The 23,545-nt window shown below is 32.6% G+C and overlaps 3 protein-coding genes across 3 annotated transcripts in view; 1 reads left to right on the top strand and 2 right to left on the bottom strand.

The window, feature by feature from the left end:
• Positions 1-23,545, bottom strand: part of LOC133179039 (dipeptidyl peptidase 2-like) — a 67,035-nt gene that overhangs the window by 12,953 nt on the left and 30,537 nt on the right. The window contains exons 3-6 of the mRNA XM_061313735.1: positions 21,395-21,558; positions 20,869-21,004; positions 18,705-18,789; positions 17,135-17,301 (exon numbers count right to left, since the gene is read on the bottom strand). Coding sequence (XP_061169719.1) covers positions 17,135-17,301; positions 18,705-18,789; positions 20,869-21,004; positions 21,395-21,558 — 552 coding nt within the window. The remainder of the gene's footprint in view (positions 1-17,134; positions 17,302-18,704; positions 18,790-20,868; positions 21,005-21,394; positions 21,559-23,545) is intronic.
• LOC133179035 (uncharacterized) lies at positions 3,195-5,048 on the top strand. The gene is made up of 2 exons (XM_061313732.1): positions 3,195-4,747; positions 4,917-5,048. Exon 1 carries the CDS (start codon positions 3,215-3,217, stop codon positions 4,730-4,732), a length of 1,518 nt encoding a protein of 505 aa, XP_061169716.1. The 5' UTR covers positions 3,195-3,214; the 3' UTR covers positions 4,733-4,747; positions 4,917-5,048.
• Positions 7,724-8,585, bottom strand: LOC133179042 (uncharacterized). Its single transcript, XM_061313737.1, has 2 exons — positions 8,439-8,585; positions 7,724-8,192 (listed from the first exon to the last, which is right to left on the bottom strand). Exons 1-2 carry the CDS (start codon positions 8,555-8,557, stop codon positions 7,814-7,816), a joined length of 498 nt encoding a protein of 165 aa, XP_061169721.1. The 5' UTR covers positions 8,558-8,585; the 3' UTR covers positions 7,724-7,813.

Below are 23,545 nucleotides of genomic sequence, written 5' to 3'. Positions count from 1 at the left end.
GATTTATAGTAAATAAGAAAGTACTTGATCGGACACCGATCGGATGGCGATTTATATAGGTCAGAGCCCTTTTTTTTGACGTTTGGACGGTTAACCCGTCTAATAAATTATTTAAATTAGTTGGACGATAAAACCGTCCATTAATGTTAAACTAATTTAAGGACGGAAAAACCATCCCAACGTTGTTTTGCAACTGTGAAACAATGAAAACCATGTGAACATTGTGATTGTAAAAACTGTTATGTTTTATGATGTGTCTAGAAACTTAAAACGTTCCTGCATTTAGGCTTATACATTTGTTTATCATTTACATGCTTTATATTGATACATAATCATGATAATGCCTCAACTACCTTCTTCATCATGTTCACATTGGTTCATGCTCTTGACCTCTTACATGTCTTAGCCATGTTCATTATGTTCATGTCAGCATGCTTAGCAAAAAAAAATCAATATGAATTATTAATAATATGCATGATATGTAATGATATGTAAACAGTGTGACTGTTGGACCAAGTGCAGATTTTAACAAAACTCACTTCATCGTAACATTACCAATTACCATGATTACACAGTTTAATCTGCATAAGTCATGTACATATTTTACTATTTGTTAGATTTCATCGCTGAACATTGGCATGCTCAGTCTACATTATCAATGTCAGGTATTCCCTCTGAAACGAGAACAAGTTTTTGTCGGAAAGATTCAAAGAACCAAACAAAAACAAATCCTGATATATACATGTGTTTGTTTTCAAAAACATGTAAAACTTAGATGTACTTATGTTTATCGAAAAAAAAAATTAATTCCCTAATTATTACTTAAAGAGGGTAATTCTTTGATGTATGTGATGTTTAGGCAATATACACCTATCCATTAAATTGGTAAGTCATATGTTAAATAAGTCATGTATTAAAAATTTATCGTCATTCTACTTCATGTATCTTATTTGTTAAAAAAATTGTTATCTCTGGAAATACATTAGAAAAAGTCTCTTGAATCAGGGACAGTGAAAGGCAATATACATCGAAACACATTTAACAAACTATTTGATGGTCAAATAACAAAACGGCAGCAAATGTTTGGATTTTTTATACCATGTATGTGCATGATATGTGTTACCATTAAGCCTCACTTCATTATGTTCATGTGGCAGATATCACCAGCTCAGTATCATACTCAGATACATAGGATATTTTGGTTACCAGGCAGTCAGATTACCATTATTAAAACACAAATGGATATGTGTTGATGTGATTGACAACATGTATTAAAAACCTAAAATGTCAGCTTGATGCATGGTTAGATTCATTTATCATGTTTATACATATGTATTAAGCATGGTATTAAGCATGGAAGTTCATGTAGATCTGCATGTTGGTTATCACTTAGTATATTAAGGATACTGTCAATGTGTATTTTTTATTTATTTATTTATTTTTTTTTTTTGTTAAAAAATCATTTAAAAGTTTAAATGTTTAACTATATAAAACTCTGGCCATTTAAATATTTTCAGTGGCTATTTTATTTTTACACTCTCAATATAAATGAAAAAATCACATGTGACAATGCAACCATTAGATTAGAGACTAATACACACCAGTTTTGATTAAAAAAAATGTTTCTATTTCACTTTTCATTCTTGTAGAGCATGTTAACAACTTACAGAAATTATGCAGATTATGTGGAAATTCAACAAAATCCAATGAACGTACTAGTAAAACAAACTTCTCCATGGAACTTCTTCAGTTATATGACATAGATGTTTTTAGAGATATACCATCTGTTCATCCAGAATTCGTGTGTCAGCCTTGTCGGTGTCATTTATATAGAAGTAAATCAGATACTCGACAGCAGAAGTCCAAAAAGCCACGAATAACTCCACAATTGGATAAGAAGAAAAAGAAAACACCCCGACTGTTTATTCAGCATGAGAAAAATTGTGAAATATGCACATTAGACACATTAGATAAGAATGAGGCATCAGGAAGCCAAGACAAAACTTGTTCCGAATTCAAGATACAGCAGATAATTCAACAGTTTGAACAGTTGGATATGGAGGAAAAAAATATTTGTGTCGAAAAAATTTTGAAGTCATATATGCCTCTTTCTTTATTAAAAGAACAAATTGCCACAGTCAGCTGTCAATATCCACATGGAAACATTGAAAGCTTGAACAATTTTTACCCCCATGAATATCTTTCTGCTTTAGATTCTCGTCTTCTCCATATTTTGCTATCAATAACAAGACAAACCAAAGATACTGTACAAATCCAAACGATAATCCCCCTTATAGAATCAATTTACCGATTGATTGAGAAAGATTTCATAGGAATATGGTCGTTTATGCAAAATTTAGTGACATTTTCCTGCACAAAGAGTAGACAAGCCTGTAACATTCTTGGTACAGCCATTCCAGGAGGGAAATACTCATACATTTCATCATATCTAAACTCAACAGAAAAAAATACTGAATCACCGTGTCCAAAAGGTGATGTTGCTTTTATATTTGACAACGAACAAGTAATTGGAAAAACATGGAACATAAATGCTCAAAACAAAGTCAAAATGTCTGTGATCACAAATGTAGCAGTTGTACAAATTCCAACAATTTCCCCTCTTCAAGAAATGCCAGAGTATAGTCCAAAATTATGGTTAACTTCTGAGAAAAATGATGAAGTAGTCAAGGAAATGTGTGAAAATCCAGAGGATGATAGAAACACATTTAACAAACTATTGATTGATACTCATTATGAAGAGCTGTATCATCATTTGCACAATGTAATAGGACACGTGAAAGAAGAACTGCATCAAAATGATGAGTCAGGAAAGTGGCAGGATGCACTTGACCTTGAAATATCAAAGAAAATGGAAAATCTCTGTAATCAAACTTGCCAAAAATGTCACACAAAGTTTGGGAAAAGAGCAAGAAAATGTCCAAACTGTCAGGAGAAAACAACTAAGAACAGTCAATCCATTCAAAAGAAGTCCAACAATGCCAAAAATACTTTGCTGGGCCAGGAAAAAGTAAAAAATGTAACGAGCTATTGTAGACATCATGGATTGTCAAATGTTGAAAAACATGCTGGTAGTAAAAAGGAAAGTGTGGAGCCTGATCAGCAGTATGCTCATGTTCAATCATTTCACTCTGGTAATCCTGTGGAAGTTACTTTGCTAGATCCTGTTTTTGTCAATCCTAATTCAATAGAAAGTATGATTCTCATCTTAAGATTCATAGGAAAGAAAGCAAACATAAGAAAGTACATATCAGAAGAGCAGGAGGAGGATGTATACATACGATCATGGACTTTTGTTTGCTGTGATGGACTTCCACATTCCCTTGTAAGGCGTTTAGTGGAAGAGTATTTCATATGTTCTCTATGTAAAGAGGGATATCTTGGAATCGAAGAAGCTCAAAACCATGCTAAAAAGAAACATCCTGGAACAATTCCCTACTTCAGTAAAGAATTTGACTGGGTATTTTTGTTAACTGGCGAAGGACATTATGAGATGAACCTGATGAAAAGCTTTATGGAACTTAACTGGTCTGTCTTCATGAAACAGTTTGTTGAGTTAATGGGTTGGAAATCAGAAAAGGCATTGCATTGTGCTCAACAATGTACTGATAACCACAAAACATGGCAGCTCATAAATGCATTTCACTTTGGCTCAATGATGGAACTGGTCCGGCCTTATGTCATAGACTGTTTTGAAAAGAGTCTTGACTGTACTGCTCATGGTTTCATTTCATTTGTGAAACAATATGACAAGACTCAATGTAATGTAAATTTTATGTATTTATTTGAGATGGTTTGCAAGTACTCACAAGGGATAATAAATTTACGTGCTGCTGTAAGGCGAAATAATCCTCAGTTGTTGATGTCAGCAAAATGGATGACAAAAGAACTCTTTCATGGGAGGAATCATCCTAAGTACCAAGAAATAGAAATCTACGAAACTTTTATTCGTCGAATTTTGCCCGATGTTATGAAACAGTTTTTTGAACAATTTTGCAGTTTGTCAAAGTCTGGGAACAAAAGCAAAGGTCAAGGCTTAGATTTTCTGCTTGAGGAAGAAAACAAGAATGTGAAAGGATGGCTGAAAAGAGGAGTTCCAAGTGATGAATCGTGGTTAGCTACTTGTCGGAATCATCAATCGCTAAAAAGCTTGAAGAAAAATGTTTTAGCTCAGGCTGGTGTAGAATCACTCGAATGTAATGATAGAGAATTGAAAATTGAAAGTGCAATCAAGGAATGGAGATGTCATTTGAGGGAATCAAAGTATATTGAATCGGACTGCCATGGACCAGTACTTACATCCCTAAGTGGACATGTGTTATGTCAGGAACTGGTGAATTTTACGTCAGAAGCAAATCGAAAGAGATCCTATAGAATATTGGATATGATACTTCATCAAACTCCCCCGAATGATCCAACTTTGCATCACCCGGTGTACATCACTGTGGATGAAAGAGACAAATTTTCAGCCGATTCGGCACTCTCTGTTCAAGAAATTGACAACAAAATATTGGATATCATTGAACTGCTACATGAAAACTCTAAAAAAGACTTTATGAAGCTATTTGACAGACTTATAAAAGTTAAATCAAATTTAAAAGAGCAACATTTAATATTTTTGGAAGAAGTATCACAGGCGGTAGCCCAACAATTGCCAACCATCAACGAAGAGCATGTTCCATTTCATAATGAACCAGACATGGAGCAGGACTAGATTTGTTTAAAGCAGGTATATTCAGATTGTAGTCAGTGTAGAATGTAGTATATTTAATTTAACAGTTCCTTGCCTTGGTGTTTCAATAACTTTAACAATATTTTCAGTTTGGAAAAAAGTAACATATTTTACTATACAGATTTGAATTTTCAGATATACTTATTACCTTATTGCTTATTCATAGACAAGTTATTGGATGAGTATGATCTAACCAGTCAGAATGACAATCTTCAAGTGCTACAAGATCTGATCCTTGGAGGTGAGAGGGATCATGGTGATGGTCATTTTCCTCAACAAGAATCATCATCTTGTCATATGCAAGGTAATTTTATTATGTAAATTCTTTTCAATTCCAATTTCACATTCTATACTTTAAATATTTACAGGTAATATAAATCTAAGATGTTTCAAAATCTTTGTGAAAAATCTACAATTAGCAAGAAAAGGTTTAATATTTGTCTTATCTTCCAAGAATTACCTTTAGCATCTGGTACTGGTCTTGATGAAGAAGATAGACTGTCACCGGTTATAACATGGAACATGCAGAGTATGGGTATGTTGTTTTGTTTTTCTTTATACATGTTTTACATCTTTCTTCAGTTTGGTAAAAAAAAATGTAAATTTCTTTTAATTGCTTTGTATTTTTTATATTACTTTAAACAAATCTTAATTTATTTTATATTAACAGAATCACTCACAGAGGAAAATGAGCATGATGAAGCCCCGGCAATTAATCACGGTATCCTTATGTATTTCATAATAATTGTTATTATTTGACATCCTTAAAAATATGCATGTTTTCTTCTATTTAATTTAAACTCTTTATACTTCAGGTATACCCTTGATTCCAACCGTAAGCACAGATGCACCCTTGATTCCAATCATAAGCACAGCTGCACCCTTGATTCCAACCATAAGCACAGCTGCACCCTTGATTCCAACCATAAGCACAGCTGCACCCTTGATTCCAACCATAAGCACAGATGCACCCTTGATTCCAACCATAAGCACAGATGCACCCTTGATTCCAACCATAAGCACAGAGCTCTATTTGCATAAGTGTTCAGCCCCTGGTTAGTTTTTTTTTTCAAATAATTTTAAATCATTAATCTTTTTTATATCATATGTCGGTTTTAAATGTCAAGCAAATGTATCTTGTAAAACCTTGTTTTATCTAAGGTATTATTTGTTTTTTTCCCTATTTTTTAGATCCAGATATAACATTTGATGGTGAGGAAGAGAGTTTGCTGACTGTTACCATGCAGAGCACTGGTATATTATTTATTCATTCTTGGTTTGCTTTAAAAAAAAGGTTATTTATTAACAATAAAAATAAATTTAACATTGTGACACCTATTTTATTGTGTTTTGCTACACAATTCTAAATGAATTAATATGAGTATTTTAAATTAAAAAATTTAGATAATATTCCACAACCACAACAAACTGAAGAAGATGATGAGACATTCACTGTTGCAACTCCTGCAGCTAGTAAGTCTGACATCTAAATTATCAAAATAAGTAGTTTATTATACATGTAGATTCATTTTTTTTGTCCTTAACATGATTTTTCCTAGAAAAATGACAAATCATCAACAGTGAACTGATAATAATTCAGAAGATGCTTATTATTTTGGTAAAGGGTGTGTTTAAATATTGACATTATTGGCAGCATCTGATATTCAAATTTTGTTGTAGAAAAAATAAGAGACAAAGAAAGTGGGAAATTTGTCACAAAGAAAACAGGGACACCCACAGACATGCAGAGAAGGAAGAAAGATTTGGAGAGAAAGAGATTGAGTAGGGGACTGAAAGTTTTTGAGAAAATGGCTGCGTTTGCCAACGACAATCAAGACGTGAGGTATTTTGCACTTATCCAAAAAGGTGCAGAGGTGCATTTCTCAGGAAGTGAAGACTTCGTTAGGAACTTTAAAGAAAACAAAAACATTATTGATTTCAAGGACTCGATGATTGAAACAAGAGAAGAATCCATTCTAAAAAAAATAAACAAAGCTAAAATTAAACAAAACGTTGTGCAGCCATCGCCATACAAAGCAACACATGGCACAGGTTTGGGTTTCCTCCCAGGGTTTTCTCAAATGCCTGTCAAAGAGCAACAACATTTGGAACTGACAAGCATGATTCCTACAGGTGGAGAAGACTTACTGGCAATCTCAAAAGACACTGTAATAAATTTGAAATCCAGGATTTTCCTGAGAGAGAAAAGAAAGCCGGTGAAAAGAAGATTAGAAGAATTAGAAAAAGGTAAGGAAGAGACGTCATCAGTGGAGGAATCGGGAAAAAAGCAGGGAAGAGGAAGAGGAAGAGGCAGGGGAAGAGGCAGAGGAAGAAGCAAGAAGCAGTAGACTTACTTTGAAGTGTACAACAATGTTAAAACCAATGTTAGAATGGAAAGATTTTGTTTTCATTTCATGTGCACTAGTATTTTGGATGATTTAGTTTTTTTTTATGTTGCAAGTTAGGGTGATCTTTGTTGAACTTTTGGTAAAGGAATGTTTGAATTTTGTTTGAAATATTGAATTTACCTGCCAACAGTGTTTTTGTCATGTTTATCCTATATAATTTCAACTTTTCCTATTCAACAATGTTTATAAACATGATTAATACCAAATAAATAATTGTGATAATATAGGAACTAGAACCTTCCTCTGATGATCTGCACTTTTTTAAAATTTGATCAATCAAATAGTGGTTTTAAATTGTTCATTTACATGACTTTATTTCACACATCATTTGTAGTATATTTGTCAATTTGGTTTTTTTCCTCCTGGATTCACTGTAGCATTACTTTATAACACAAAATAAAGTAACCATGGTAACATTTTATGTGAACAGTTGACCCTCTTGTCTGTGTCAGATGGTTTACTGAATGTGGTTTCTGAAGAAATTACTTCTGTTTGATTAAACAAAATGAATAAAGCATTCAAACATGTCAAATGTTTTTCATTCAAAATTATGTACATGATGTAGAATATGATAATAACAACAGCGATGATTATGCTTATCATGCTTATGAAATGAAAGTGATCATAATACTTATGCCAACAAGTCTCTTAACTGTCACAGATATATGTATGAAGATGGTACATGTCTCCTCAAAAAACTGGCAACTTCCCCAAGTCGTCTGTAAGATGTGTCATTGCTAAACTCCAACACATAAACACAATGGAGTTTCAGTCCCCCACTTGGTACTGGGCCTTCATTATGGTGTGTCCCAATATACAGACAAAATGTCCTCCTAAGCTTCTGTGTCACTCTCATCTCAAGGGAAATGACATTGCATATGTCCTTTGGAACCCGTCCAATTGTTATGTTTACCCCCATTTCTTTCACTAAGACAGCTAGAGGGTCCCTTCTGTTTGTAGGCTCGGGAATGCATTCCATCATATATGGATGATTCCAGCTAAACTGCGTTGGCATGATTCTGAAGTGATGGTATCTAAAAGGGCAAAATATCTTGTTTATATATCTTGTGTTAACATGGTTAAGGCTAGAGTACTACTTTCAAAACTTAGAACTAAAATATAATATTTAAGATTTACTTTTACCAATATACACTTCACAATTGTTTGAAAAGCTGAAGAAACCAATCATATAAAATGCATAAAGCTTACTATGTGTACGGTTAACAAGTTAATCATTGTTAAAACATGTAAACATGGTACAACATGTAAAACTTATTTACCCATTAATTGTTGAGAAGAAGAGGATAACTTTGTCCGATACGTTGTCCCATCCCCTTTCTCTTCTTAATCTTTGAACTTTCTTACGCCATCTTTGGCGTCTTCGAAATGAAACTTCCATAATTTGACCAGTGATTACAATAATTAGTGATAATAGCTTTTGAAATTTTAATATGTTTGTTTTGTTTAAAATATGATGAAGTATGGATGGAATTGCCATCCTATCAGGGATATTTTAATAATTTTGGATGGAATTCCATCCATTTCATTTGAAGGATGGAAAACCATCCTTTTCTTTAGGACGGATTTTCCATCCAATACTTGTAACTTTTAGATCGGACGGTTTTCCGTCATGGACTTGACTGTATAAAGCAAGGTTAGAATAATTATTTGAGCACGCAGGATGAAATAGACTGTTTTGCTTGCAGTGTACGCTGTTTTGTTTGGAAAGTAGATTCCTTTATTTTTTTTTATATCATTTGCTTTACTTGCTAAACAAGAATTTTTGAATACATTTAATTTGAGACATGCATGCATGTTCCAACCCGTACCAAACATTCTAACAAATGCTCATGAGCAGCTCATGAGACTCACATGAGAATCTAGTAAGAAATGTATGCAAATTAGGTAGAATTGGATTTTGCTCATTTGCAGATTGTTAGTCTCTGTTAGGGAGGAAAATACTAACCAAAATGCACATGTGCAAAATAATGCTCACTTGGATGCTCATGAGCAAAAGTCTATTCATTTGCTCACGTATGAATAGCCTTTAATATAAAGATATAGCATTGGTAGTAATTTTTCTAAGTTCAGTTTTCTCACATGAGCAAGAGGTTAGGAAATTGGACATAGTCAAAATTCAGTATTACAGGTAGAACCAAAACCAAAGAATTACAAGTCTCATTTCCTCATGTGAGCATTTCAAATGCTCACGTAAGGAAATACAATACTTTGTCACTCTGTGTGGTCCAAGCTTTTACAAGCCTTCATTACAATTGCCCATGTGTTAACTATTAATGCTTCCTGATGATAGCATCACAAATAATTGGGGGCCTGAGGCAGGAATTTCTTAATTTCTTGAGCTTCTAATCTTCATTCCATCAATTTGCAAATGCTTTCCTCTACCTAAACAACCTGTTGTGTCCCCCACAGTTGCTTAAAACCAGGGCAGTATCCAATGAGGGGAGCCAGTCAGGATTTGTGCGCACTTTCAGACCAGTTCAAAATTTCAATCCAAAATGTTTGTGAGGGACATGAAAGTATATACCGGTAGAATTATACAGTAAAGAAGTGAAATATGCTTTGGGAAATACACGTCATCACCATATTGAACTGGATGTCAACATTTTAAAAGTTACAAATGTATCTTATGTCCATGAGATGAGGAAATATTAAAGATCAATTACGAATGACCATGCAGCCACAATGAAAAATTACTGTGATATATATATAGGAAAATTTCAAAGATTTGCTGGTACGTGTACTAAAGTATACTGAGAAAAGGGTACTAAAGTACACTGAGAAAAGGGTAAGTGCACAGGCTAATTATAATCCCCCTCTCATTTCAGATAAATACTAATTTTAAAACATAATATGTTTGTGTGTTAATTATTAATTAATACTTAATTTAGATGTTATCAGTAATCAAAGTTTAATATATGAACATGAATTTACGTCATTACAGAATGTAATTAATGTTTATATAATTATAGTTCTGAATATAGGATCAAACATAAAATCCTTTATGTATTGCAAATTAATTCTCTATAGATTCTTTTAAGAACTGTAAATATGGTAAGTTAGATTAGGTCAAAGTGTACATAACAGCTCAGTGCAGTAATCTATAATTTATATATGATAAGAGAAGTTGCTTAATATTGATGCATATGATTTTTATTGACTGGCCTTTCATGACCAATTGAACCATGAAAAATATAATAACTATAAATTCAAATTTTTGGCAGATAAAAGTTGCTGATTGAGGGATCTGCAGATTAACCCCGGCCCCTTACATATACATGGAGTTCTGAAGTTGGCACTCGCAAGGAAAAGGAACTTGATGAAATGATTATGATTCTTATGACTGCAGGAATATTTATTTCACACCCAAGTATGATTGCCACGCATTCAGGAATTGGAAAAAAATCTACATATCCTGACATATCAGAGACAACTTTAATCCATCTAGTGCAGTCCAAAATTAACTGTTGAATGGACATTTACATTGGATGTTCTAGTGGAAAACTACTGGAAATCTAACTTTTTGATAATTTATACAATAATGTGTTTTGTACATAAATTAAGATTAATACAGAGAAATGTGTTTAATGTAGTATATATCAGTTGTTCATTTAATTTAATTTTGATTTTTATTTCATTTTAAGTTTGAAAAATGAAGTTCACTGAACATTTATGCATGTATTTACATGTTGCTCAAGAATATTTAAAATGTTCAATATTATTGACGAATCATATTTTAAACAAACATTTATATATTATGTTTGTAATCTAAATTTTATTCTATTGTTGTTTGTTCAAGTGAGCAATTGTTGCACATGAGACTAATGAGCCTCATGTGAGCAATATTCTAGGTGAGCAAAATGATTCCTCACATGAGCAAAAAATGTTCATGTGCAGAATCTTGCTCACGTGAGCATTTCACCTAATTTGCATGTTAAATTGCACATGAGACTCACATGAGCAACTCACGTGAGCAAATCTGGTTAGTCCTCACTTGAACTGCTCATGAGCAAATTGTGAGAATGGTTTGGTATGGGAATTTATTACATGATGTTGAAAAAGAGTTTTCTATACATTGAAGTGCAAAAATTTTCATACTCTGCAGTTAAAGTTGCCTTTTAAAAGTTTATTTTTCACTTAATAATCTTTCGAACAGCTTTGATCATGTTTCACAAGATATCACAAAGTGGAATTATGTAATGTCATAGCTGATTTTTCATGTGGAAATTTTAACTTGGTCCAATGATCATGCATACTCATCTCCATTATAACATGCTTTGTTTTTGTTAAATCTGGCATTTGCTTCTCTCTATTCTTTTATTTTGCTGAATCTATTAGTTTTATCGTAGGTCGATCCACATTTTAACCGATATCTTTTTACTACAATAACATCTCTCTTAAGCTGCACATGCAGTCTCCGAGTGTTTGACCCAGGGGACACATAAAGATCTCTGATTACATCAGAAAGAAATACTGTCTTTTTGCATTTGCAATTTCTTTCATTTAAATTGCCATAACCATGTTTAAGACTTTGACTTAACGTGGCTGAGTCTAATTATTTCTACCCTAGATATTTTGATAAATTTTCTTTAATGTATTTTTACTATTATATTAATTATTTTAAGATAAAAATATCAAATGTTTACCATCCCGATTTTTGAGAGGGCCATCTTAAAAGTTGTCAAATTTTACTATTGGACCCTATGGGAATTTGTTGGAAAAGTGCCAAATTATCCCATTTTCCCCATATTTTTTGTACTTCTAGCCTAGGGATTTTGTTTTCAGTCAAATATATGAAAGTTATTGTAAAAAGTCAGCAAATTGTGAAATTTCAAAAAAGTTGACCATCTGGTTTGGTCTAGGAATTATATTACAAAGTTTATTTTTTCCCAATGCCCAATTCCTCTAAATTTGCCATATTGCAGCATGCATTTTGTATATATTGGCGCAGATGAATTATTTTGGTAAAAATTATAACAACATTTAGATTGCTGGTATGTTTCTTTTGATGTTCTGTCAACAGTGTTTAATAAAATGTCCATATATAGACATCTTGAATACTCAAGCGAGTCAAGGATCATTCTTTAGCATCATGCATTGCTTACAGAATCGGAAAACAGTGATGTCGTGAAAGCCGTTTCAGCATTTATTCCTAAATATTGTCTTAAAAGGACATTTTAAGACCCATAAACATTACAGATAATGTTCATTTTGTGTTACAATTACAAAACTTGGATAGGTGTTATGTTGCAGATACGCCTGCATGAAACTAAAAAGCTGCGCAAAGTCATGCGCACTGGAAATAGACTCGGCCTCATTAAATTAGGACAAATACACTAAATTTTTTTTTATTTTGTGTCAATTTATTAATATGTTTTAGCATCCCTTTTAATGATTTAAAGAAAATTACCGCTATAGACAGCCTATATTGTTTTAATTTATAAGCTTTTTGTTAAAAATGTATTCAGACTTGAATTAGATTGGGGAAAAGTAACTCTGCAATTATGAGGCTTCAATATGTACATTTCATGTTAAAGATACGACCTAGTAAAATAATTTATCCTATCCTTCAAACTCAGACAGGTGAAAACGCTACAATTATAATATAATATTATAATCCAGACCAAAAACACAATTGCTCACATTCTGATTTTTTTCCTATAAAATTTTAACTTTAAAGTCATCAATTGCTGTTAAATCAAAATGATGAAATCATTTAATTTTAAAATTACTTCTAAAAATGGGAAGAATAGATACAGTTAAGGCTATTTATACTTTAGAAAAGACATAGGCATTTTTATGTTAATTTTCAAGTTGACAGTTCATCAAAATTTTGAATAGCATTTATCAGCAGATTGATAATTACTGCTATGGGTCACTTGATCAATGATCTCATGCATGTATACTTACATGTTGGTTTTTATTAACTTAAAATTCTGCTCTTATTACTATAATGTGTTATGTCAACTGAATGGTTGTGAGCCACCAATACACATGATGGTTTTAGAAATTAATAATTTATTACCTTGAATTTAAAGTAACCAAGAAAAAATACTTTGTCAATAGTGAGACCAAATGATAGGTCATTAATTGCCTTGGAATAAAGTATTCGCATTATCCGTTGGAGTCTTAACTATTAAACTGAGAGAATACTTCAATCTTCGTAGACATCCCTAATATTTATTCATCCCTAATATTAGGGATAATATCGTAGACATCCCTAATATTTATTCATCCTAACTAGACTACAAACTTGTACTCCAGGTAGATTAAATCATAACCTGTATTCTATCAAACTATCTTAGAGTCTATGTCCATCCTTGTATAGTTGAACTTTTGTATGCTAAACATTGATATCTTGAATTAGAATACGCAGTACAGTTAAGGTGTGCAATGGAAATATCAGCAATTTTTGTGATTAAAAATATATTCTTAATCAGTATGGCGATTCTTTTCAGTAATTTATTGATATCCGACAAATGTAATTATGGTTAATAACTACATATTGAGGACGATAAGATTTTATATTTAGACTTGTCACGTGATGCGGCAGTCACGTGATATAGCACATATACTTACAGTATTGAGGTCAACTATAAATTTCACTAGTGCAAGGGCATAATCAAGTTAAAATTCTAAATTTAGAGTATAAATATTTTCAACACGCATCATAGTTTCTGAAAAGTGCTGCAATCCTCTACAGATTCTGCTATTCCATTGTTAAAATCGAATTTATATGACCGCATTCTGTATTTCTGTATTTTTTGCTGGTCAACGGCATTAAATATAGATATAATTAATTCATTTTCAAGATTTCACCAGGATCGCAGCACTTTTCAGATACCTTAATACTTCTAGAGTTTATTTGTAAAAGCTTATTGTGATCCATTGAGTGCATGCCCTTGCACTAGATCGATTTATTAAGACCCTTACATTACCCTCCGATGTACTTGCATACAAATATACGGCAGTATCAATTAAATAGGAAATATACGGAATATATATGAATAAAATCATTAAGAAGACATTGCATCCAAGTTAATGACCTCTCAAATATCTTTAAAAAATAATTATTTAATTATAGAATACATTTTTCGTTGTGAAAATATTTCTTGATCCGCCTCTCACTGCATACAAACTGCGTCAAGTTTTACGAAATGACGTCATATCGACAAGTGCATCGCGATCAGTGACTTGTTTATACCTTGCTATGTGGAATTTAACTAAAGATGTAACAGCTTGTTATAGTAAGTTTAGATGTAGTTTGATGGTTTCCTATTGTTTAAAATAGCAAATCATTTCATTTTGTAATATTTTTAAGAATTGTTGGTTTTGTATGATGTCATAGTTAAAATTTCCCGTACAAATTAGACTCCACCCCCTTTTTGTAGCCTTAACTGTGCTGCGTACTATGGATATGTTGAAGTAGTTGGAGGTTCCAACCACTTTTTTAACATATTTTAACCCCAATGTTCTCAAACCCTTGGATTTCCTGGAATTTTATTTGTCCCATTGAGAGATTGAGATAATGAGGTGTAACTGTAATTATATATCTTCAATAATAAACCATAATTGGCAGGGGATGCTCACTCCTCCATGGCACCCGATCCCACCTATGATGTTTAAGAGGTCCGTGTTTGCTCTGCTCCTGCTTTGTGTTGTTTGAATGGACTTTTGAGCTTGAATACTGTTCGTTATCTCCATACAGTATATTTCATTGTGAAAAAACATAAACAGGATAAATTTCTTTATGATAAACATTATCTGTTTATCTTCAAACTGTATATATTACATGTATTTATTAAAATTTCTGGAATTTTTTGGTCAATGATTGCTAAAATGTGTGACTGGTACCTTAACCAGTCTAAGGCTCACACATATAAAACCCCTACTGTATCAACGGCTAGTATATCTTATATATATATTCAGAAAATTGGAGGAAATACATTAGAAGATAAACAGTTAATTTCCTGACAATCGACGCTCCCCTAAAACCTTCCTGATGTACATTGTAAGCATAAATCAATCACTGACTGTTAAGAACGGTGCCTTCCCACTTCTAATTTGACTTCTGGCGTAATCTGCTGCTTCAGGATCAGGCTAACTAGAATGAATTTAATGTAAAGATGGAAAATTGGAATGTCTTCAAACCAAATGACTTTTGTTAGAAACTGATTAGAAATTTAATTGTTTTTCCTTGAGAATAATGTTTTCTAGTTTTTTCTCCATACCACTGGATAGAAATCTATTTCTTCTGGAAGCAGGCATTGTTTTCATTATCAAGGAAAGCGCAGTTTTCATTTTTTGTCACCTAAATTTATATTTTTCCCAACTGCCTTTGTCTTTATGTTGGTTAATGTGTAAAAAGCTAATTTCACTTTTAGATTTGTTCTCAAACCTTAAGAGATTTAAATGCATATTCATGAAAGTTGTATCAATGTGGTGTATATTTCAAAGAGAATTAGTTGGCTTTACTGTAACAACAACTATAAATCCTGAACATTTGAGTTTCATTATTCTTAATCTTACTCATTCATCTGAGAACAATTTAAAGATGTCGAAGCTCTGTTTGAAAATCAAGCAAAATCATGTGCTCTCTTGAAACTATAACTGGTAACATGTAATTTCAGATCTACTACATTCAAATGCCATTCTGCTGAAGCTAAGCTTTATTAAAACTAGACATGCACTTTTATTCAAGTGGAAATATTCATATTTTCAAAGAATATGAAATGAAACAGATACATAAACTGTGCTGCTTAAGGACATACATTTCCACGAGCAATTATCATTGAAAGATTTTTTCTATGGGGTAAAGTAAGTCGATAGAATCAATCATTTCGACACACATCAGGGATGGGGTAAATAACATTGGAAAATGATTAATTAAATTACAATTGATACTTTTCCTACTTTTTGTCACTTAACTTACAATAACTAATTATAAGTCTTGTAACTGAAAAAAAATCAATTACAAATTACATAAATTGACTTAGAAAAATGTCATTAATTACAGTCAATTACAGTCACTTTTTTCAATAACCCCATCCCTGACACAGGTACTCATGACATATAAAGACTGCAAAACAAATCAATAGGTTCACGGGCCTTGATGCTCACCAGAGTATGTGTTTCCAAATATGATTAACTAACCTATATATATGTCACACTTTTAAAGCTTAAAACCTGGACCTGAAGAGACAGAATTTTTTTCATCTCTGTAGGGGGCTTATATTTCAAGAGTGTGAATACGAACATGTAAAATGTTTGCTAAATGATCAGGAGCCATGATTTTAGAAGATATACCATACAGTAGGCATAAAATTTGGCATTTTCTTGCTCAAAGGTATGCCAATAATTTTGGTGGAACTTTTTTTGGCAGACACACAGTCCCATGATGTTGCAAAAGAGAGGATGTTAATTCACAGTGTAGATGAGTTTCAGTACATTTAATATACATTTGATTACTGATTAAGGCAAGAGTTTGAGTGAAAACCAACACCAGATGAAAGCTACATTGTTTTACAATGGACTGATCAAAGTTATTTTTCTTGTATTCAGTATTTGTATGCAAAGATGCAAATTTAGCAATTAAAGTTTTAGTGGACTACTTCAAAATCACTAAAATAAGCCAAATTTAGCACCCCGCTAAGAATTCTTGCTATATGGTAATTTCAATTTGAGATTAGGCTGAAAATGTTATCAACTTTTAGGGGGAATGCAAACGAGGGTCACTGCATGACAACTGACCAAACAAACAGTGATAGGTCACCTAAAGATACAAAATGGGAGAGGAATATCTAAGTTTTTAGAACTTGTGTCCAATCCCTTTGACACATTGTCAATAAAATATGTACAAAACAAACAAAGATACAAAAGATGAACATCATGCAGACAAAGAAATGGAAAGGTGTAAAATTGTTTGGAAGAAATTAGGAAGAACAATGCTATTGTCTACCTTTACAGGGTATCCTGGAAGATTACCCATGAAGGATGTCGGATATGGATAATCCATCATGGCTAGGTAGGTAAAGGCATTTCTTATCCATCCCAGAAAGTGACGGTAGTCGGTGTTAGAGGTCATCGGCTTACAAAGGCCAAATGTAGTGGACAACTGTTTCAGACCTACAATGTTGTTTTTTAATTAAATATCTGTATGCATGTAATTACCTAAAAATTGTTTACAGACAGATAGACAATGGACACTTTACCATCGCGTAAGCTCATCAAGCACAAAGGTCTAGCTTGTCATAGCATAGTAATCACAAACCACACCTAAAAATCCAGCCTTGCATGCTTGGAAGTTTCAAATCTCACACACTCTGTTGCACTTCTTGCAATTTTATTTTTGAAAATGGTGTGCATTTACCAGAAGAGTGCTTATTTGATTTTCTTCTTCTGGAACTGCATCCTATATTTTTTTTTACATGCTTTTTATGTCTTTAAAATGTAAGTAAAATACTGATATGTGTCAACACTCCTTGCAATTTCATACATTAAGTAGACCTAACACAATCTACTATAAGTTGCATGTGACAGAACATCTATATATACCAAATTAGATTTGTACTGAGTGTTGTCAGCTACTGTTCCGTTTCATTCTTAACAGTTATTTTAAATCATGTTCATTTTTTTTAATCGTTCTCTAACAGCAGCCCAGTAATTAGGTACCAATTTCTGTTGTCAATACACGACTGAAGTAAATCTAAATCACATGAAGATTCTATTGTTGCACTAGGGATACAAATATAGACTTAATGTCCACATAAAAACTTCAAATTAATGAGAAGTACTTGGTGATTATTGAAAAACTTGGACTGTTTTCCCAATATCTTATCTAATTTGACTCCATGCAGAGATTTTAAAATTCTAAGCACAAATAATAATAAATCAATGCAATACAAGTATTCTAGGCCATCTTTAAAAAAAAGTCTGGTTGCCCCATCTTACCGACTGGCTAAAAATGGCCTGACTCAAAGCTTCTTTTAACCTCCAGGAAGCAATTATTTTTTTTAATGCATTCCAAATAACAGAATTTAAAAATTTAGCATTGATCTTGAAATTTTCTTGGAAATTTTTTTTTCACCTACCTATCGACCCAATTTTATCATCTTAAGTCGGGATAAGGCAAACAAACATTATTTTAAAATTGGCCTTACTGTGAATATTTTCTGAAGCATATTAAAACAGATTATATCATAAAATGAAGGGGTGTGTCTAAATAACTATATATTAGACTCTCTGACATTTTAACATGTGCACTGTAGATGGGCCTACATGTCTGCCTGCAGTGATTCATTTATAATTCAGGAACAAAGATGTTGACTACAGGCCAGGAACCTGCATATAATGTTACATAATTATCTATCTAACAAAAATATTCTGACTGCTTTATATGGAATAATCAATAGAACAATGAACTGAAGTATACCAATTATCTATGATTCAAAGGATTTGATGTCATTGCCCTAGATGAATGGCATTCAAAACATGTACTAGGCAGCATGAAAGATTTATCAAACATTTACCTCCAGGTTTGGTGGAAGTCACATCCATTTGTACAAATGCTTTTTTTATTATGTCAACACATTTTGGAGAAACTGCATTAAAATCCTACAAAAATAATCAACCAAATTTAGCAATATTAAGAAATCATTACATAGATCAAAGAAAGACAAAATTCTGAGACTTTGCTTCATTTTAAAATTTTAAACACTGATTAAATACCATTTAATATTTCTTGGTCTAAGCTGTGTTAAATTTGTTATTGTTATACCTTTTAAAATTGTTTCCTATATAAAGCTACACTAAAACAAGATGTGTTTGTGAAACATTGATGCCTCCCTAAGCAGCTCAAGGCTAGACTAGGAACAAATGAAATAGTAGCTTTCTAGCCCAACTTTTAAATAACTTTTAAATAGAGTTCCGAAATCACAGAACCTTGACATTGTGAGAATGTTTGAAATTAAGCTGAATACATTTTTGAAGCCAAGGTCAAAGGAAAGATCAAGGTAAAAAATGTTAATGTAGTTGAATAGCTCTTACCAATATGTATCAGCATATTAGATTTGATTAAAATATCTTTATATAGTTTCATTGAAACTGAGCTTAACATTATTTTAAGAAAAGGTGAGGTCAAGGTGACAGGAAAAGGTTAAAAAATGTTGATACAGTGAACAGAAATATCTTGAATAATTTCTTTGAAACAAATTTAAGAAAAGTGAAGTCCAGGTCAAAGGAAGGGTCAAGGCCAAAAATGTTGCTGGAGTTCAATAGTTCTCATCAGTATGTATCAGCATATAAGGTTTGATAAAAATATCTTGGAATAATTTCTTTGAAACTTAACTAAACACAAATTTTAGGAAAGTGAAGTCAAGGTCAAAAGGAAAGGTCAAGGTCAAACTATGTTGTTAAAGTAAAATAGTTCTCATCAGTATGTATCAACATACAAGTTTTAATAGAAAATATCTTAAATACTTTCTTTGAAACTGAGCTGAATACTTACTAAGAAAAGCAAGATCAAGGTCAAAGTGAAGGTCAAGTACAAAAATTTTAATGACATTGAAAAGCTCTCAATAATATGCATCAGCATATAAAGTTTTATAAAAATATATTGAATAGTTTCTTTGAAACAGGTTAAAACACAAAGTGTGGTGGAAGGACAGATGGAGGGATGGACAGACAGAAGGATGGAAGATAGACATGACAAACACTATATGCCCTGGCCATTCATGGCAGGGCATAAAAAACTTTTTTAACTGTATTCTGATCTATCAATCCAAATCTGTCTTTTATGGGAACTCCTTGGTTTTTATAGAACCATTCAACCTATAGGTGGGGACAATGACGTGATGATAAATGCACATTATAGCACAATAAAGAACTGCTAACGATAGTATTGTTCTCCCACCTACCTCCAAGTCAATTTTCAAGAGTTAACATATTTTAATGATTTTTCATATTTATATATAGATATTTATATTAATTTTCATAAAACGTTACTTTTTTGGGAAAACAAAAAGAGATAACTTTATAATCTTGGTAACACCTGTGTCTTTCACCATAGAAATTAACTGAAAACGGAAAATATTTTTAACAACTCCTGCCTGATTTCAATGGAAAACATCGTCTACCCCCTTATAAAATGATCTGAAATGAAGACTTAAATTAACTATTAACACTTGTATCAAAATTATTAATCAATTACCATTGAACTCTTCTTTGCATTAAACAAAGATTTTATGAGCAAATTGCCATTAGTATAGAATTAAATGGGTTTAAAATGTAGGCAGGAATTGGAGTTAGCGTGCGTAGTTCTTTGTTGGTAAAAAGTTGAGAGAATGATTACAAAAAATGGGGTGTTAATCCTGTTGACAAAAAAAAGATTAGTTATGTTTATGAGGTGGCAATTATTTGTCTACTCTCTGAAATTATACCCAAAATTCTCTGAAGAAATTTGGACTAGCTATATCAAACTTCCACAAAAAAGAGCACATTCAAGGGAAATTAATCTAGACAGTTGCCATAAAAAACATTAGCCTTAGAAAATTATATTGTGAAGACATATTTTTATGTGACTATAACAATAACAATTCTTGAGATTCCAGCCATGACAATATAACCATACAAAGTTGTTTTCAATATATTTAACCTTAATATAATGATCATAACTACTGCATTAAACAATATTACCTTAGTTACATCCTCCCAGAAAAAATCCCTCTTCGAGTCCGCGGCCAGGAGATAAATGGGGGCACTTGCTGCAATGCTTCCTGCTACCAGATTTGGATACTTGAATCTTATATAGGCACTTAACATCCCCCCATAGCTAAAAAAAAAAATAATAACAAAAAAAAAATATATCAAATGTCATGACATTGCCTTCATCAACAGTTTGGTTAACTATTTTTTTTTTATTCAGAAAGTTATGAAGCAGAACTAGGATTTGTCAAATCAGTATTGTGATGATATATTATTATCTTGGCATCTTCACTTCAGCCAGTCATTTTTTTTAATCATATCAATAAATATCAACAAACATGTAGAATGAGCTTAATTGTTTTTCCAATAATTGCAAACATACTTTTGTATGCACATAATACCAGGAATAAAATAATTTTTATAACAATTATAAATGGGTGTTTCACTTCATTATATCTTATTTAAATCTTTTCAAACTGTGAAGGCAACAACTCCAAAAAAAAAAATATTGTCAAACCTTCCACCAAAGGTGATAACTGGACAGGAAGTAGCATTCAGTTCCTGTGTCAGGGTGGTCAACAAAACTGCATAATCCCCGAGGGCCTGTTCAATGCTCAGCAACCCAATATATGGATGAGAAAAACTCTGGTTCCCAAAGGGTAATGATTTCCCATAGAAACGCTGAAAATGAAAGTCCAAGAACATATCATCATTTGTCATGTGTCTACCATACTAAACAATGTGTAAAGCTGGCAATTTTGGTAAATTGTCTAGATGTGACATGATGTAACTTCCACCTAATCTGTTTTGATATAGCTCATTAGAGAGACATAATCTGTTAATATTAATAGGTTTCAGCATTTTGAATTCTTCTGCAAGACTAAAATGTCCTACATTGCAATTTTTGTCCTTCTTTATGAGTATTTTGTTTTCATCTGCAATGCATCCATTGATTTTCTTACAAAAATCTCATGGCTGTTATCTAGAGAAAAAAACAAATGACTTCTAAATCTATACCTGTGGGTAGGACTAGTTCTTTTTAAGTCATCTATTTCTCCAAATATGGAAGATTAATGGTTAAAAATAATTCAACAAAAGATATAAATATAAGCAATATAAGCAATAAAATGTCTTTGTTGTATTTTATGGGATATAACAGTTGCAATCTTGCAGGAAAAATTACGTATTTCAAATTTATTCAGTTTTTGTATTTTTTTCTGTAATGTTGCAAACCTGTACAACTTCCCTATTGATTCAAATAAAATTCATGGTAAGTTGTAGGAATTTTATTGAAGGACACAGCATTAACTTAGAACACTCACAGTGTCTCAAGTACATGTCCTACAAAACACAAAATTTGATGATTTAACATGAATAAACAAAAGCAGTGCAAGTGTTTTGTATGACGGTCCATGAATAATTGAATATTGTTCTGCAGCCATGATTGTTGTGATGCTCAAAACAATTGCCGATAAACATGAATTAAGATGATATCCTATGACTTATAAATGAATGAATGAACCCTGACTTCCTGCATTTTTTTTTTATTTGAAATAGCTCTAACTCATGACAGGGGCTTTACGGTGCATTGCATCTACCTTAAGTAATAAAGCTGTTCTATTTCCCACATTTGAAATTCTTCAGTCAAGGGTTCAGTCAAGAAGTTATGGCATAGACATTTTATTGTCCTTCATTTTTTAAAAGATTTAATTGGGTCAAAGTAGAAAGAGCTAGGTTCACTTTATGCATAAAATGGCCCTGTTCTTGTATCGATTAATTGACTATCACCTTATGTCCCATTTCATATATCAACATACGTAATCAGAGATTACAGAGCTCACCTCAACGAATGTTGTCTTTAAGTAAGGCAAAGTGACCCACACTAAACTAATAATCTAGGAGTGTGCATCCCTAGATGCAACATTTATGCAATTTTGGTCTGATAGGGCTTGCAGTTACTTGGGAATAGACTTATCTGAAAACTTAAAACTAGTCACTCATCCAGAAAATGTAAGTCAAATCCAGCATCCGAAGCAAGTTTTGAGATTGTTCGTCCCTTGATGCATCATCCATGCAAGTTTGGTTCAGATAGGCCTTATAGTTACTTGGAAATGAGATCTGCTCCAAAAACTTTAATCTGGTTACTCATCCGGAAAATGTAGGTCAGATCCAGCATCCGAAGCAAGTCCAGTAGTGTGCATCCTTAGATGTATCATCCATGCAAGTTTGGTCAATATAGGGCTTTTAGTTACTTGGAAATGAGATCTACTCCAAAAACCTTAACCTGGTCACTCATCCAGAAAATATAGGTCAGATCCAGCATCCGAAGCAAGTCCAGTAGTGTGCATCCTTAGATGTATCATCCATGCAAGTTTGGTCAATATAGGGCTTATAGTTACTTGGAAATGAGACCTGCTCCAAAAACTTTAACCTGCTCCAGAAACATTAACCTGGTCATTCTTTAGCTGAAATTGCAGCATCTGAAACCTTGACTGGTACAATGAAACACACTAGAAGCATCCTCCATGCATCTCTGACTAATATAGGGCATAGAAGTACTTGAAAAGAAAACTGCTCCAAAAACCTTAACCTGGGACGCCGACGGTATTACATAAGCTCCCCCAACTTCGTTGAGGTGAGCTAAAAATGAAGTAGAGACTTTAAGCGC

The sequence above is a fragment of the Saccostrea echinata genome, unplaced genomic scaffold (genome assembly GCF_033153115.1).
Source record: "Saccostrea echinata isolate AGI-Se365-2 ecotype Australia unplaced genomic scaffold, CSIRO_AGI_Sech_v1 ptg000004l, whole genome shotgun sequence".
In the NCBI taxonomy this organism is placed as follows: domain Eukaryota; kingdom Metazoa; phylum Mollusca; class Bivalvia; order Ostreida; family Ostreidae; genus Saccostrea; species Saccostrea echinata.
The sequence above is the reverse complement of the archived record's forward strand: the minus strand, read 5'-3'. Positions and strand labels throughout refer to the sequence as shown.